We start from the raw sequence: 17332 nt of genomic DNA, 5'->3' as shown, positions 1-17332 counted from the left end.
TTAAATAGATCCTTCTGCAAATTTGCAACTAATGTGTTTAACATAATGAATTACTAAAAATACCTTAGCAAAATATGGTTCTTCCTCCTCATGAGATGATTGGAAAACTAATTTTTGGCTTGGCTTCTTATCAAAAACAAAAGCTTGGCCTTCCTTCCCTGGTGAAGGTGGAGGATATTCTTTAGCATGGCGGTGTTCTCTATTTGTGCTGCTAGTGTGATGATGGCCAACTGGTTGATTACTGCCAGCGTTACCCATTATTAGGCTGCAATTTCTATTGCAAAACAGACTAAATGCAACAATCAAAGTATTTATTAATTTGATATGAATCACTAAAAAAAATATAGAGGAAAGTATAGTTATATCTTCGCCTTTCTTTTAAATCACTCATTTTGTTTACAAGAATCTAAGAATTTAACGAAATTTTATTTCATTTAAATAAAATGACAACCAAACTTTAGATTGATAGTGTCACAGATTATTTCATTTTCACTGGTAGCTTTTAATTTGTACATACCTTACTTTTAATCTATAAATCAAACACGATAAAAAATCATAATGTCAAAGAACAGTAAGTGCAATAAAAGTAATGATTCCATTAGATTTGACTAAAAATGGCTACTTCACTTATTGAAGATCTACTTATCGATAAGTTGACGATTATAATAACTACCTACATTATCAACTGCCGGAAATTCTAACTTACAAATTGTATTTGTAAATTATATCGACAGCGAATATAACAGAGAAATTGTACAATTTATCAATATTACAGCGCTAAGAAGAGCGCTCGTAAAAAGAGTGTTCGCATGCGTTACGGTTTCGAAAATCGTTTTAAGCAAGTGAAATGAAATTTATTATTTTTATATTCTCGATTCGAGTGGTCCTTTTTCCATTGTCACATTATAAATCTATAATATTACACATATCTATTAAGGTAACATTATGTATTTATAACATTGGTAATAAATGAAAACTAGATGTGTGCTCGCATGTTTTGTTTTGATCCAACATGATTATAAAATATGTGCAGAGTGCTTGTCGTTTGAAATCATCATTTTCATAGATCAGGCGTTATCGAACATGGTCAGATGTGTATTTCTATATTGATATCGTCCAAGCCTTTTCGAACGTTGAAGCATTCGTGGTTTTCAAGGTGAGACAAACCTTGTATAGTAAAAGCACCGAGGTGTGCGAAAGGTGATCAATAACCGTCAATATGCAGGACGACGTTTTAATAAGAGTGTAAGCCTGAGATCTTGGGGCCCAGTTTATGACTCCGCGACACAGGACGTCACTTCGACGCTCTTACTGCTTGCTCTTTATTACCACTTGTCTCTATCTCTTTCCACCCTCCCTCGCCTTCATACACTATTCTCTTGTATATGTTTCTTCCTTTTCTCCGTCCTGTCTCTATCTTTGTCTCTCTTGCTGTGTTCTCACGCGAATTTATTATTTATAAAGCCAAAGGAGCTTGTATCTCCTCGGGCGTATTCTAACTTGCCCGTCTGACTTTCAGCTTTGCAACAAAACTCTTACGAAGCCTTAGTCGACTCGTTTCATGATTCTTGATCATTTTTTCGCCAAAAAATGTCCACTCTCTCGTGTATTTTTTATTCTGTTTCCAATTTCACGAGTGCATGCAACGTCTTAAGCTAGATGTCACTCTGAGAGGTTTGGAAATCGTATTTGCGCGCTTCGAATGCGCAACATATCGAAACGGACAGATGTATTCCAGTGAAGAGTCGTTTTATCTTTGAAAGCTTGGGTCGAAATTCATTTAACGGAACCGCAGATTTGATCGATCATGTTAAATATATTTCTCGTTCCGTGATGCTGATTAGATTATTGTAAAAGCTTTGGATTATCTGAAGTGGCAACATATGTCGGACATTTCCGGGAGTTCAAGTGGCTTGCACGCGGCCTGCTATATGGATGTTAATTTTTATCGGCAACTTCGATAGACCGGCCGGCTCGAGTAACTCGCGTAACGAGAGAAGTTAAACGGGAGTACAACAACGCGTTCTTGTAAACGTATGCATTCACCAGGAAGTCGAGGCCGCTAGGATGCGCCTGTGTCGACTACGCCAAGTAAACCCAAAGTCCCGGCTTTCTGTTCCGGTAAACAACGTTTTAATCCTATCGAGATTGCTCGTTACAGGGCGCGAGACAATATCCAAGTTTCAGCCAGCAATCATCGCCCGAGTACAAAGCATCTCAACTCTCTATCGTAGCAAAACGTTTGCTTCTTGCGTACGATCGAGAATTTGTCACTCGATCGCTCGTATCGATCGAATCGTCTTTTATCCTTTAAATCTGAAACCGTTGGTTGTTTTAGGCGCGTGAGACGGGTGAGGGGTAACAAAGTGGAGGAGAGTTTTGGCACGAGCCAGATGTCGAGCGGATCCGTAACGAAACCGAGAAAAGAAAGGAAGGAAAAGAAAATAGGAGGAAAATCGTGACGAGCAGAGAATCGAGGTAACGTGCATGCGTTTAATCGATAATCACCGGCAAGTGGTTTCGTCCGAAAAGGGTGTGGAGGTTACATCTGCGAGGTATCATCAGTGGCGGCCTACGAAACGGCGATCCATCATCTCTCGGCAGTCCAAATCCGAAATTGCTCGGCCATTTCCTCGGGCTACGCGTGCGGCTATAATAGGGATTAAGGCTGGTGTAAATAAATTTCGAATCGCAAGTAATCCTATCTCTTTAAGCTTTGCGGCGTTCGCGGAGTCAAAAGCCCCTGAGGAACGCGACCGATCCTGTACTTCTCCTTTCGTAGAACTCGTTCAGGATAATTCCATGTTAAAGAGAGGCAAAGAGTACGAACTATTTCAACGAGTTATTCGCTATACCGAATCTTCCGTTGTACGTCTAGAAGAAAAAGAACGGTTACCACCTACGACATACTTGTCCTTTTTGGTTGTCCTTTTTTTCTTTTTTTTTCTTTTTTTTCTTTTTTTTTTTTCTTTTTTTTTTTAGATGCAAAGGGGCTCACGACGTGAGCTGATAACGAGCAACGAGAAGTGACAGGAAGGTGGTTCGTTACCGTTGCACGTCGGTAACAGAGCAGTCGATCCGTTCATCGGTTGTCTTCTTGCGCGCGGTTGCTGAAATAGTATTGTTACGCTGTTCATTGAGCACGAGGCACGTTAGATTGTCAGCAGCAGATAGAGGGACACCCGTTGCCGGATAATAATAGATATGTTGTCAGCAGGATGTTTCGACATTCGATCGCAAACTCTTGCCTCTTACCTGGCCAAGGAAGTTGACGATCGAATGGAGAGTTCCTGTCGCCGAGGGAAGAGGCATATTCGGGGATGACGCGGACTTAGGCCGTGTCGGCGAAAGTCCGGAGAGGCGGTGCGGCAGCGGGAGAACAAAAAAGGACGCGGAGGAAGATGGAAAGGATTACGGTGCGTCAGAAGCGATGACTGAACGGCCGGTAATCGCCGTTGCCGCTCTAATATTTCGAATAGTTCGCATTTACAATGGGCTTTATTGGCGGGAAAACTGAGGGGGGTATTTTGAGCAGCCGGGACATCCATCACCGGGTGTCAACGTGATTGTCTTGTGTCGCGTTCACCGTGGAAAAGTATTGACACGGAGAGAGTACCCAAGCCGCGCGATTACCAACCCATACCGCTTGCGAATCGAATGACGTTTCCCATTTAGCGTTAGTGAAACTAGCAATATTGCTAGTCATCTCGTGATCTGCTAATCAGTTTGTCGGCGAGTAGAAGAACGCAAAGAATTTTCATAACATTCGATCGGCATTTTTGGACAGCATTATTTCAACCGACGAATGATATCGCGCAACCGCGGACCGCTCGTGCCCGGCATTGTGTCGTATTTAAATGAGCTTTCTAATGCGTTTAGTTTGAATATCATGGCGAGCCAACGCGTCATCCTGTCCTCGGAAAGGTATTAGTCATTTTGTTGAATCTAGGTATCGACTTTAATTATATACAGTGGCTGTTTAATTCTATGGGGTGAGAGGAAACACGAGGGATTTTCAATTTCAAATTTAAATTCAAAAGTGAAAAATGTTCATTTGAAAATTAGAAAACTGTTATCCGGAATTCTAATTTAAAAGATATCAGCATTTTTGTTGTTGTTGCTTTTCTTAGTAGTTTTCCCCTGTGAAACACATGCTCGTTTCGTCGAGCAGATTCAAAGGGAGTGGAATCGAGAGCGTCGTAACGAATAAAAGTGATCGGCGTTGTCGTCAGCGTGCGGATTAAAGTCGACGAGAAATAAAAGCTGGTCGTTCGTTGGGAAAACAGTACGGGTGGTCAGAGAGTAGGTACATACGCTCACGGGAGGCGTCGATGCATAATCGGAGCGCACCCTCCCGTGGCTATCCGTTTTATTTATCCGATAACACGCCATTATGGGCGAATCGCGGATGCGGCTGTGTCGGTAACGATTGGCTATTTATAATAACACGTGGCATATGGGTAATTAGTTGCGCGTAAGCCGCGCTGAAAAACCGAACGGTGGCGTACGTGTCCAGAAAAATTACCGTCGTTTTTCATCCCTCCTCAAAATCCATTATTTTAGCTCTTGATTTTTCTCTCGTGCCGGCCTCTATACCAAGCCGCGCTGTATATAAACCGCGCGCAATTAACGTTTTGTAAAATCCCGCTCTTTCGTGACTCTCGATCGACTTTGACGCCTGTTTTGCCGCGACGCGCACGTATCTCGCACGAACAAGTAATTACGTTAATTCGATCGATGTTTTCTTTTGCCTTTGATATACAGGCGACGAATCGACGGCCATAGAAAGCCTGCTGGTAAATTTGAAGAGAATGGAAAGACGATCGCGAGCATCGAACCGGAAACACGCCGAGCAAAGGGGAATCGAAGCGACAGACGACAAGGTGGCAATTGCAAAGGAGACGATCGGCAGTAGCAGCCAGTCTGATAAACGCTCTACTCTATTAACTCTTCCCCCTGTATTCTCTTCTTTCTTTCTCTTTTTTTTTTCCTTTTTTTCTTTTGCACAGGTTAACGCGACTAATGGCGATAGGATAACGGAGGCAAAAAACCTGGACAAAAATTCGTGTCGCGGGTACGGTAAACGGAACGTCGGACAAAGAAACGGAGAAGAGCGACGCTTCCGGTGCAGTGGAGTCCTTCTGACGCGTGTCCGGTTGGTTGGTGCGGAATACCTTCCTTCTATGCATGCTCTTTCGACAAAAATTCGCGCTTTTTTCCCTCTCTTATCCAACGTTACACGTTACCCTCCTTTTTGTCGTACGCTCTGTTACAGTTCTGTGACGACGACGCGCAAACAATGACGAGGGTTACGTAACAGCTATGCACGAGAGAGGCAGCGTTCTCTGCCTGCGCTTCGCGCAATTCTCCCGTGCAGGGTGGCCAATGAGCAGTAACAGGAACGCCGCTAGCGAACCGCAGTCCCGTGAACGCTCAAACAATGCGTATCATACTTAGCCGACTTGCCTGAAAATCCGTCTGTCGTCGATCGGTTCACCTTCTCTTGTTCAACACATTTTACCACCTATGAAATATCAGGCAAGTCTGAATTCAACTTCTAGAAGGGAAACTAACACGATATAGAGGAATTTATAGGGTGCTTGAAGTAGCAATTTTCTGTAAATAGTATCTTTTGTCTCTTTTTCACAACGAAACTTGGTGTATAGAGAGCAAACAACGTCGTGAACGAAATTGTTTTCTGGTGGCCGGACAGAAAGACACGAACGCCGTTAGCCAGGGCACGTTCAAAGTCGTAATCTCGTGGGTTCCAGATATTTTCTCGTGACCGCAAAACAAGAGGAGGCAGCGGTTGCTTGGACGAGCGAATGCATCGGGCTGCTCGGTCCAACCGACGGGATTGTCCTTCATTACGCACGAAGGAAAGTGCAGTCATCGACGTGCATACCCGTAGGTATGCACACAGAGGCATTAGCTCCCCCAAAGCCAACCGGTATTAATTCCACTAATTGGACGTGGTTTGGTTCGTGGCAAACATCGGTCCCCTACCGATCCTCGACCTTCCTCGGACGAGGGACTTGGATCTCGCGATCGATCGCCTTTTCGCCGCAAACAATGTCTTTATCGTCGATGAAAACGAATACCCTATCTCGAGGATGTTACCTTTATTCGCGATGAACCGCATGTTTCGTTCTTATAAGCGATATTAACAATATGCTATTTGGCTGAATCTAGGCCGAGTGAAAAACTTGACGACGAACTTAACTGCGATTTCAAACGATGTTTGGCGTCTAAGAAACGAGATCTCGAAGCAAAGACATTTGAAGAAGCTTTCGTGGAGAAAGATTCAGGATGAACGAGTCGCGATGGTCAATGAACGTTAGGCCCAGGGGGTCTCGTTTCATTTGGGGTTGCACGAGGTCAAGGGATCAGCTGCGGTGGAGGAATACGTGTGCGAAGCCTATTACCTATATACATGTATATACTATATACTTGTAACAAACGCAGAGGGTCTTTCCTCGTGGATCTGGGTCACCGGACTGATGAGAACTGATCGGGGGTTCACCGTTGGAAAAAGGCTAAACGCTGGTTTTTCCCACTTGCTTCTTTCTCACCCATCTCCACAGCCTTTGAACTCTCGCCTATGACAAGTTAATCGAGCGCAGTGAGTCTTTCCTCCGATCTTAATTTTTTATTTCGCTTCGATAGATACTAAGATCGACCATCGAGCCAATTGGTATCCTTCGTTTTAGAAAAAACACGCAGGATGAAAAGAGGAATGGAAGCGGGAGCAACCGCTAATCGCGGATAGTGAAACCAGAAGGTTTTTGTATGACGAAGTAGAATGAGCGGCGGCGGCGGCGGAAATTAGCGACAGACGAGAGATGTTACGCGCGGAGAGCCTCCAGGGAAAGTTCGGACGTAAGAAGCATCGGCGAATACGGACGGTTTAGGTATGGTACAAAGATATTAAGCACTCATACTCGGAGCTTACAGAGAGCCGCGGAGAGTGTCGGGTATGGTATATCGCGTATGCCGCGGGAGGAGGAGCAGAGAAAAGGTGGTAGCAATACTTGGCTTGGCGGGGGAGGGGACGGACAGGCGGGCGAAGGAAGGGCAGGAAGGGGCGAAAGAGGGTGGTCGAGGAGCAGAGAGAGATCGCGAGGAAGCGGAGTTACCTACAGAAGAAATAAGTGCGCTCGTGTAATGCTGATGGCGAATATGGTAGAGGAGATCCGAGGGAACGGCGAAGAAGAAGGTGGCAGGGAGGATAGGCTCTTTCTGCGGGGCAGGAGAGGATGCAAGTAACGGAAGGGGGACCCCCCGCGCGCGCGGAGACCGACCGATCGATTCGAACGCCGGCGACATTCTTCGTCGTACGGACAGAGAACCGAGGAACAGGGAGAAACCGACAGAGACGGTTGGGTATGATGGAACAGAGGGAGAAACGAGGTGGAGGCTACCGCTGGTCGCGCGAGAGAGCGCGAGTTCGAGAGAGCGTATAACGTATAAGCCATAGGCCAAGGTAGGAGGAGAAGCTGGAAGAAGAAGTGGGAGGCATCTACGAAGAGGCAGACAGAGCGAGTCGGAGAGAGGTCGTGCATTCGTTCGAGATAAAGAGGGCGCGAGTGCGTGCGAAGAGAGAAAAAGGGAAAGCGAACGAGCGAGCGAGAGGTAGGGAGGAAGAGGGAGGTGGTAGACAGGTGAAGAAGAGAGCAAAAGAAGAAAGGTAGCGAATAGGAGAGTTTGGGCGCACGGGGTGGCGAAGAAAAGAGAAAGGAACAGAGGGAACGAAGGCGAGCGAGAAACACAGATAGCAAACGAAAAGAGTGGAAGGAAAGCGACGAAGGGGTTGGTAAACGGAAAAGTCGTGAACGAAAGAGAAAAGGAAACTGGCGAGGGGTACCGCGCGGAAGAAAGCAAAAAAGGGAAGAGAAGAAAGGAGAAAGAAGGAGGAGGAGAAGGAGGTGGAGGTGGAGGAGGTGGAGGAGGAGGAGGAGGAGGGAAGACCCGAAACGCGACAGAAGCGCGGTGGGGTGGGTCGGTGTTAGGGGGAGGTTAGGTTTAGGTGAGGCGAGGTAAAGAGTAACGCGGGCTACGAGGGGCAGCGAGGAGAGGCGAACCGAGAGAGCAAAGGGTGGTGTGGAGGGAGAGGTCGCGAGGAAAAAGAAGAAATCCCCACTCGTAGCGCGTAGATCGGCGGTAGGTTCGAATCGTACTGTCTTGTCGAGACTCGCGTCTGCGTCTGGATGTCTCCGTGTGTTAGTCGCCCCCGGAATCGTCCCGGTCGGCATCGTCGGTGCGCGTCGTCGGTGGCAGAGGTTGCCTCGTAGTGGGGAATACTCGCTCGTCCCACCACCAGCCGAGGGAAGGTTCGAAAGGCGTCGACGGTACGAGGTTACCGTCCAATAGGGAGAACTGCCACCCCGGTGGCTCCGCCAACCGGATAGTCGGTTGCGCGCACAGAACGCCCATCCTCCCCGTTCCTCGGGCTCCCACTGATGTTTTTATTTATTACATCTGTGACTGGGTAGGGAAATACTCCCGACTCGACCGAGAGAGCGTTTGCCACTTTGAGAACGAGCGACGCGCGTCCCTGCGAGTTACCGCCGCAGCCGCAGCCGCTTTCGTCGTCGTCGTCGTCGTCGTCGCCGTCGCCGTCGTCGCCGCTGCCGCCGCCGCCGCCGCTGCTGTCGCCGTCGTCGTCGTCGTCGTCGTCGTCGTCGTCATCGTCATCGTCGTCGTCGTCATCGTCATCGTCGCCGTCGTTGTGTTCGTGTCATCATCGCCGTTCTCGCGGTTGCTATCACGCGCGACAGTATCTTCGTCGTTCTCGTTTGCGTTCGCGGTGTACGTCGCTGTCGTTCGCGTCGCGCGTCCCCCGTCTATGCGTCAGTCCTGTCCTACCGATCGTCCTCTACCCAACGACGACGATTCGTTGTCCACGCGTTTTTCAAAGGCAAGAAATATCGTCGCGCGACATCGCGTCATCTAGTCGTCTACTCTCGTGTGAACCAGTTTTCTCAGTGAGAAGAAAAGCACCTACGCGTCGCGAAGGAAAACTCGTGGTTGGTGAATCGTTGAACGAGGGGCAGCTTGGCTGCTCCTCGAGCGAAGCCGACCAGCATCACGCGGAACACGGACCTGTCCGCAACGAGAACGAAGTCGACGTCGAGGCCCGTATCGAGTGACAACGGTCGATTGTCATGGACACCATTGTTCCAGTGGTTGTGCACAGTGAAATTGTTACCTACGTACACGGTCCAACGTACTCCGTGAGACGCGACAGTTTACCCGAGTGACAGTGACGCTTGCGAGGAGCTGAGATACCCGTGGCTGACCCTGGATCGACGGCACCTTCCTCGTCGGCTGGTGTTGGCAGCCGAACGAGCTAGAATCGGTACGAAAAGAGGAAGAGATCGGTCTAGTATGCGTTGACTCGGTATCCCGAGTTCCTCGTATCTCGTGGTGTCCACGTGGCGAGAACTGCGGCGAGGAGAGAGGGAGAGCGAAGAAACGACATCTTCGAGGAACGGACGAGAAGGAGTTCCCATTGAGAAGGCAAAAGAATAAATCCTAAGGAACGTGGTCAACAAGAGAAAGACACGTGTCCTTCAGAGAGTCGATGGATCACGGAGCGATGGATAGCGCTTCCGATCACAGCAGCCGCGCCAGTCCCGTAACCGGCAGTCCCAAACACCCACACAGCCCGTCGGCTCAACAAAGTCAGCAACAGCTTCACGGGTCGCAGCATCAACCGCCACCGTCGCATCAACAACCTCATCCGCGGGACCAGATTCGCGAGCAACAATCGCAACAGCAACAGCATCGCGGCGTTCCCACGCCGGGATCGCCAACCAGAGGTTCGCCACCTCAGGGACTTCCGTTGAGTCCGCCGCCTCTTTCCGCCGGAGGAGCACCCGGTGCACCGCCAGGCATGGTGCCCCGTATGCCAGGCCTACCGCCACCGGGATTGGGCCTGTTGGGACAACTCGGCGGCATGCTCAGCGGTCATCATGGCTCGCCGCTCGAGCTGATGGCCGCCCATCACGCTGTTCTGCCTCCGAGATCGTACAACAGCCCGCCGCCGATCAGTACCAGCGATCCCACAGCGAACGAGTGCAAACTGGTCGATTACCGTGGCCAGAAGGTGGCCGCGTTCATCATCGCCGGGGACACGATGCTCTGCCTGCCGCAGGCGTTCGAGCTCTTCCTCAAGCACCTCGTCGGTGGCTTGCACACCGTCTACACAAAGCTCAAGAGGCTCGATATAGTGCCGTTGGTGTGCAATGTCGAACAAGTTAGGATTCTGCGTGGACTCGGAGCCATCCAGCCAGGCGTCAATCGATGCAAGCTGCTTAGCTGCAAGGACTTCGACATACTCTACAGGGACTGCACCACGGCCAGGTAAGCGGAAATAGATCGGTGCTATTTAGAGTAGCAACTATCTCCTCGTCTAGGTTAAAAGGGTGAAATGGAAGGGCTAACGGTCGAACGAACCTTTCTAAAGCTGGCACACGTTTTCGTATGAAATTACCCTGATCTGCCGATGATTCGCGACGATAACAATGATCGTAGGTATAGAGCCACCTACGGTTGTTTGTGCGCTTTTTGTAGCTTCTGTTGCCGAGAACGGAAGCTACCATCCTCGTGTGTATTAATAACGCCCGGTGTCGCCTCTGGGCAGCACTTTATCTTCGGCCAGCTACGTTCCTTACCGAGCTACCGGTCGACCAAAAAATATTTTAATCGCGCGTTCCCTTCTTCTCGACACGCGTTTCGTTTTCTTCTAATCGAGTTTACAGAGGACTCCTTTTTTATCGTCTATAGTCCGACTATGCCCCATCCATCGAATCGTACCTACAAATTTCATCTCTTCGACCGACTACTCTTCGACTAGTCTACTTTTACGATTTTCCATCACCAGTTCTATCTACGGAAAAGGAGGCTGTGGTAAAGGCACGTGCCCTTGTATCTGGAATTGTCAACGGGCCTCCGTGCCAACAGGTGTCCCTTTCACGGCAGTTTCTCTGAATGAATCGTCCCCACCGACGAGACAGAGAGAAGTGGCTGTAGTACAAGCTTACCCCACCCACGAGTCAGACGGCAGACGAAACGGAATGGTAAACGGAACGAGGGGATCCGGTGTTATCGGGGAAATATTGTCCCAGACTTTAGAGTCTCCCTACGCGTCCTATGTTCCAACCATTTCCTCCTTTAACTCGGTCTGCCGTTGCTTCTTCATCTCGCCAAATCATTGTGCTCCGTAATCGAGAATCGCCGAAAGGGCAAAGCGCAAGTAGAGTAGACTCGGTGGCAAGGCAGTGACGTCGGTGGACAATAGTATCGCGGCGAGCAGCGCGCAGTGGCAGTCGCAACGGAAACGGATTCAGCGCGACACAGAGAGGGCGAAGGAGAAAGAGGGCCGAGGGATAGCGAACGGAGGGAACAGAGACGGAAAAGAGAACAGGGAGAGAAAGAGAAAACGGGAGGAAAGAGAAAGCTATAGGGATAGGGATCCAAATAATCCGAGTCGTAGTCACAGAACAGAGTTGGCCGAGCCGTCGGCTCGTGCGCGGGCTCTTCTTCACGCGCTCCTTCTTCTCTCTAGGGACCAGCGATCTAGTCGAAATACCGACTAAACGTTTCGTAGGTTGTTTTGTCGGAGAACATTTAACCTGCTCGTCGTGCTTCAAATGGAATGTCGAAGGTATCGCGTGTAATTGATCTACGCTGTATGGAACAACGCGGGATTAACGCGGTTCGTTATCTCGGTGAATACGAGAGTGTGCTGGCCAAAAATCGATTGGAAAAATGAGAGGGGCAGAATCGAGCGGGGGTGAAAGGGGCGGGAGAAGCGGCGAGGGAGTATCGCCAGGAAAAATCGGATGATTAAGAGACCGCGGTATGGTTCTCGTGTGTGCGGTCCGGCCTCGTCGCGTGTACCGCTGACGTCGTTACATTCTGATAATGCACGGCAGTGGTAACAGCGGCAACGACTACACACCGATGTTCCATCCATGGACCGTTGGTCCGCGCACACAGTTACACGGTCGTCCGACCGTGGCCAGCGCGCTTCTATCGCCATCGATGCAACAGCATGCACCGAGAACCGCACCGATAATTCAGGGGGATTTTTCTTGCGGTTTATAGCGTGGCACCGGCTGCGCTGCAACGCTCGCTTCCTCGTGTCCAACCACCACGTCCTCCCCTAGACCCAATCCGCGCTCATCGTTCCTTGGATCAAGGATCGAAAGTATGGTTTGACTATCACCTACGCGAGAATCGTCGCCGTGCTGTGTCCTCGTTTCCGTGCGTCGAGGCTAGCTCGCTACTCTTTTCTTCTCGAATATGCCTAATTGATGCCATATACGCTCGCTAACGAGACGAGGCAATTATCCTCGTCAATTTGCTGGATTCTGACCGAGCGGTGTGGATCGCCGCGAAACGTCCGCGTGGCCCGATAGCGTTTCATCGAAAGATGCCAGAAGACGAAAAGAGAATGAAGAAGCGCGCGAGCGAGTGAACGAATAAGCGGTAGATCGCGATAAGAAACCGCGCACACGAACGAGATTTCCTCATTTCTATCTTCTTCCTTTCCTTCTTCCTTCCCTTAAATGTCTTTCTCGGCGCGTATACGTAACCCACGAACGCAGCAGGATACGTGGGAGTGCGCGCGGCCCTGGACTATAATTCTATGCGCTATTAGCCGTTTAATTATAAAATTGTGCATAGATTAATTGGCTCCCGTAATGGCCCTAACAATGCACAGACGCGCACTCGGAGACTAACGGAGAGAGAAAAAGAAAGACGGAAGGCGGCATGGCAGGAGGGCGGGCGGGGGTTGGGAGGGAAAGGAACGAGAGTCTGGTTGCACCGGGGGAAGAAATGCGCGAGTGGGAGGTTGAGAGGAGGAGAGATCGAAAGAATATGCGCGCGAAGGAGAAAGAGAGGACAGGGGGAGGGTCACGGGGAGAGGAAGCATCGTTATTAATATTTATTTCCTTGGCTCGTTCCTCCCAACTCCTCTTTCGTTGTTGCCGTGTGCTTATGCACAATCGCGTCTCGAGTCTAGCTGCGCGATTAAACGAGTACGCGCTTTCGAGTTAAGTGCGCGTACACGCGTGAGCTACGCTCGCGGAACGCCTCGTATGGAAAGTAGTACGATTTCCAAATCGAAGCAGAAAGGAAAGGAGGTAGAGACGGCAGTACCAACGATAGGCGAATAACAAGCAGAAGCAGAGAAAAGATCGTTCGTGAAATCGTGTTTTCCCAGCGAGCAATTATTCCCTGGCTCGAGTACCAAGTTCTCGTGGTTGTTCACGACGATCGAACCCCGATGCTTCCATTTATCTTCCGCAGAGAACTTATCCGCTCGGCGATTGTATCGAATACGGCAGCTGGCTCGGCCGCTGCGCGTTTTTTCTCCTTTTTTCTTTTTTGGTTTCATAACCCACGCGCGTCCAACCAGCCCGCTAGGCAGCTTTACGTTTTTAAGGGCTTCTATTATTGTCCGGGGGCCGCTTTTGACACAGATACGCGTACATTTTGTTGCAACGACGTGGCCGGGCTCATCACGGCTTTCGTCTATCAGCGTTCTCTACCGATGTTTTTCTGTTTTCACGTTGCATCCTGCACCCGGTTACAGCACGTTTTTATCACATGCATCACTCCATTGTTGTCGACCAGAATTTCGTGCACGCGTTCGCGTTTCCCGTTAACGAAGACGCGCGATTCTCCTCCTCCACGGGTTCACGACGGACCGAAAACGCGTCATTCCTTCGAAAAGAAATCGATCCAATGCCTGTGCTATAAATCTCATACCGAGCTTTCCTTCGAACGCTCTCACTACCCTCCACAAAGTCGAACCCCAGCCGAGCACCGAGACGGTAATTCTCGGTAATTAATAATCTGCAATAAGTAATAATCGAGCCGGTAATCCGCAGGCCGGTGCGCCGCGACAAGCAGCGTTCTTAATTCTAGATAATTAACGTAAAGACAAACAAGAAGGATTAACCGAACCTTCTGCGTCTTCCTTTATTTTTCTACCATTCCTCATTATCGTCTTCTTCTTCCGTCTTTCCGACAATTTCCTTTGCTTTTAATCCAACTTTTCTTCTTCTGTCTGTCTCTCTTGGTTTGCACTTGTTACGAGAGCTGCTAGATCTTCCAATAATTATTTAATTTTTTCCTGAGAAAGCGATCCTCCGAGAAAAGTATTCGATTTCGCCTCTTCTCGTGGAAAAATTCTCGCAAGCCACGAACTCGGTAGCGCCGAGTACGGAATCTAATAATAAGCGCGGTAGACGATGAAATCGTTGCTCGCGAACTACGTGAATTCATAGAAGACAGGCAAGAGGGGAGGGAAGGGAAAAGTAAGGAGGAAGTCGAACGAAAGCGCCTGTGGCTAGGATCGCCGATTCCTCTCCTCGTGCAGCTCGATATGGATGCAAGTCATCTCGGGGTCGGCATTGTATCGTAACGGCGCCAGGCTCCCGTTCCCTGACTCCTTGTCTTTCTTCTGTTCGTGCCACCGATTATCCACGATATTTCCATTTATCGGTTCCTACACTTTTATCCATCCAGTTGTAAGATCACAGGATCTCGGCCGACTTGCTTTTTGGAACGCCATTGATGACGCTGAACGATTTCTTATCTGAAATATGCGCGTACGATCTGGAAATTCCGCTCGTTACAAATGCGCGCATAACATCGCTTCAAGCGAAACAATACGAATTCTTTCGTCGCATTTAAATGCAATATACGCGTCATGTGAAATATTATTACGTATCGACTTTGTTGCACTATATATAGAACGGAGTCGTTTATACATACAATAAAATAGCGACCATAGAAGAGAAATCAAGGAGATGGTAAATGGGCGTGACGCGGTATTAATTGCTGTTACGAAGGCAAGTAACGAAAGAAATGTTTCATTTAACTTAAAATAGCTTAATTAAAAATAGGTTTAATGGGAAGGGGAAAGAAACATGAATGGCGGGAGAGCGAAAGGGAAAGAATCAGTGGAACTATTTCGAAGGAAGCGAACGAGGAATCGCGTATCGTCTGGTGTCAAATCGAGGCGATAGCAGCAAGTTCGATGATCGGTAATACGATGAGAATTAAATTGTCTTTAATGGACTCTAGTGGTAAATATAGAGGAATTTCAGGAGCGACACGATTATGCGTCTATACGTTTGTAAAAGCAATGTTTATAATTACACGGATGCCGGAAAGACGTAGCAAATTAATTGCATAAAACGACTGAAAGAGCCATTTCGTTTCCCTTCCGTTGGATTAAATCGTTCGCTTTAAACCGTGGACACGAGAATTCCATAAATGGAAGGTATAACTCCTGTTCTACTCTCGACTTTTTTATCGGGTCAGTGAGTTTGTTGGAACTTGGTGTTCTTAGAGCGATGCGAGTTACGCCTCCTACATAAATATGTATTTGCCATGTGCGCGTAGCCGAGCTTATATCTTGCATCAGTGTGTGTACAGTAGGGTTGTTCGGTTCGAGTAAACAACCACGAGGCGTCTTTTTCTCCGTGAAACTAGGCAAACCTTTGGCCCCGCGACTTTTCGCTCCACCATCTTCTTTCCAATCGGGGCACAAAGGGGTTTCGAGTATCGTCCAAATCGCAACATCGACACCGACCATCTGTTTCGCGCAACCCGTTACTTTTCCACATTGTTCGCGCCAGCATAAATCATAGCGCAACACGGGCCGATGGAATATTTAGCGCCAGATCGCCGGCTTCTATCAACGTTTCCCGATGTTATCGCGATTACGTAGATCGTATCGGTGGTAGCTCGACGAAAAGTGGACGAACGTTCGGGTGATCGATCGAGGGTGCGATCTTGCGGACGCCTCGATCGCAAAGGACGATGTTCGTGGAACCAGCTGGCCTGGAACGTTACGGCAGCTTGTCGGTAATGTCTCGAGGTTTCGGCGAATGGAAGAAGAGACGAAGAACGTAGAATTCGCAGTTAGACGGAAATCGATCGTTTTGTAGGAACTGGTGACCCACATTAAAACAGCTGACTACAAGCAGACCCTTGGGTATCTCGCTGTTTCCCCTGGTCCTCCACCCTCGTCGTATCAACGAGGCCTACCCTTCTAGTCGACCCTTTCCTAAAAGACAACCTCCTACTGTCGCGACGTTCCTCTCGACATTTTTGTCGTACTTAACACTCGACCCTCTGCTTCTTCAGTGCCAAGATTTATCTAGCTTGAAACCTTTTACCTTCGTACGCTACGACTCTTCGAAACGGAGAGAAAATAATCCAGGCAACAACGTGGCCTGCGACCGCTACTGCGTACATTTGTACGGGGGATACCTTCCCTTTGGTCGGTTTTGTAATTGCACCGATTATCTGGCGGATTGAAACGGTGCTGCGTACGAGTAGAAAAGGTGGCCGGTTGGATAAGGCGGAGCGAGGGGTGGCGTTGCTGGCCGAGACAGGAGGAAGGCTGCCAAGGGGTGGTATAGAAAGAGGGAATGGGTGTGAGTCGCAACGGTACTCGGTAATTTCGAGTGATTCGTGGACGACGTCAGCGAGCATATCGCACCCCTTTCTCGAGAGGGGTTTCGTGCGCACGGCAGGCCACTCGAACTTGTTACACACGGTAATTAAACGACGCACGAGACCTCCCTGGTAGACGTTCGTTCGGTATTTTAAGCTACTGTTACAACGAACCATACAAGAATTCCCCGTTATCGTCGACCATGAAATATATTCTCGTATAGAGAGAATACCACGTGAGGGATTCGCGCGATACTACGACCGATATCCGATCAGCCAACGAACCAGGATCCTCGTTCATCGTGAGACAGAAATTCCATTTCCAATCGAAAAACAGGAGTAAATCCGCGTATACGAGCAGAGATGCCTTCGAGACTGGAATCGAAGGGTCGAGAAATTGTCGAGAAGCAATCGGAATTTCCATAGCGCACGGCGGTTTCTCGGCCGTCTAGCTCGAAGCTACTCATTCGGAGCAACGTTTGAGCCGGTAACATCTCGACGGACAACTGTAATCTAGTAATCTGGTAGCAGGCAGAGAGGATAGTCGGCCCTATAATCGGCACGGTTTCGCGTAGTACGTACCGCACGCTGGGATTCGCGACTCGCGGATGGAAGGATCATGTCCGTGCGGATCGGTCCCTGCCCCTTCGGGTCTCTATCTCCACTCGTAGTCGGCGGGTTTGTTTGCCAGTTACCGAGGCGAAATCGCTACCAATCGAGGCCGTTTGCTTGGCTCGCGTGCCGTCGAGTTTGGCGTAACGTCGCGCGTCAATCAACGCTAGCCCTCTCACGGACTCCCACGAGTAACGATCCCTGTACTCGACGTTGGCCCGATCTTCCGTACATG

The 17332-nt window shown here is 49.1% G+C and overlaps 2 protein-coding genes and 1 long non-coding RNA gene across 13 annotated transcripts in view; 2 read left to right on the top strand and 1 right to left on the bottom strand.

Moving 5' to 3' along the window:
• Positions 1 to 17332, bottom strand: part of LOC132910065 (5'-AMP-activated protein kinase subunit beta-1) — a 259654-nt gene that overhangs the window by 1036 nt on the left and 241286 nt on the right. Inside the window, exons 1-3 of one of the 4 annotated variants that reach the window (XM_060965506.1) lie at positions 518 to 639; positions 372 to 406; positions 64 to 274 (exon numbers count right to left, since the gene is read on the bottom strand). In XM_060965506.1, coding sequence (XP_060821489.1) covers positions 64 to 274; positions 372 to 391 — 231 coding nt within the window. In that variant the 5' untranslated portion in view covers positions 392 to 406; positions 518 to 639. Of the gene's footprint in view, positions 1 to 63; positions 290 to 371; positions 407 to 517; positions 673 to 17332 lie in introns of those variants that run through there. The other 3 variants (XM_060965507.1, XM_060965508.1, XM_060965509.1) reach the window with 3 other exon arrangements.
• On the top strand, positions 962 to 5492 carry LOC132910078 (uncharacterized). 3 transcript variants are annotated; one of them, XR_009658675.1, is made up of 4 exons: positions 962 to 1156; positions 2339 to 2478; positions 4765 to 5163; positions 5276 to 5492. It is a non-coding gene; the product is annotated as an uncharacterized LOC132910078 (long non-coding RNA). The 3 variants fall into 3 exon arrangements; XR_009658674.1 differs by lacking the exon at positions 962 to 1156 and adding an exon at positions 1754 to 2121; XR_009658673.1 differs by lacking the exons at positions 962 to 1156; positions 2339 to 2478 and adding an exon at positions 3218 to 3416.
• LOC132910044 (dachshund homolog 2) overlaps positions 8095 to 17332 on the top strand; it is a 143884-nt gene continuing 134646 nt past the window's right edge. For 2 of the 6 annotated variants that reach the window (XM_060965464.1, XM_060965465.1), the window contains exon 1: positions 8097 to 10365. In XM_060965464.1, the coding sequence (XP_060821447.1) occupies positions 9584 to 10365 (782 nt within the window). In that variant the 5' untranslated portion in view covers positions 8097 to 9583. Of the gene's footprint in view, positions 10366 to 17332 lie in introns of all 6 variants that reach the window. The other 4 variants (XM_060965467.1, XM_060965466.1, XM_060965462.1 and 1 more) reach the window with 4 other exon arrangements.

Source organism: Bombus pascuorum, chromosome 8, assembly GCF_905332965.1.
Source record: "Bombus pascuorum chromosome 8, iyBomPasc1.1, whole genome shotgun sequence".
NCBI lineage: Eukaryota > Metazoa > Arthropoda > Insecta > Hymenoptera > Apidae > Bombus > Bombus pascuorum.
This window is presented reverse-complemented; position numbering and strand designations above follow the sequence as displayed.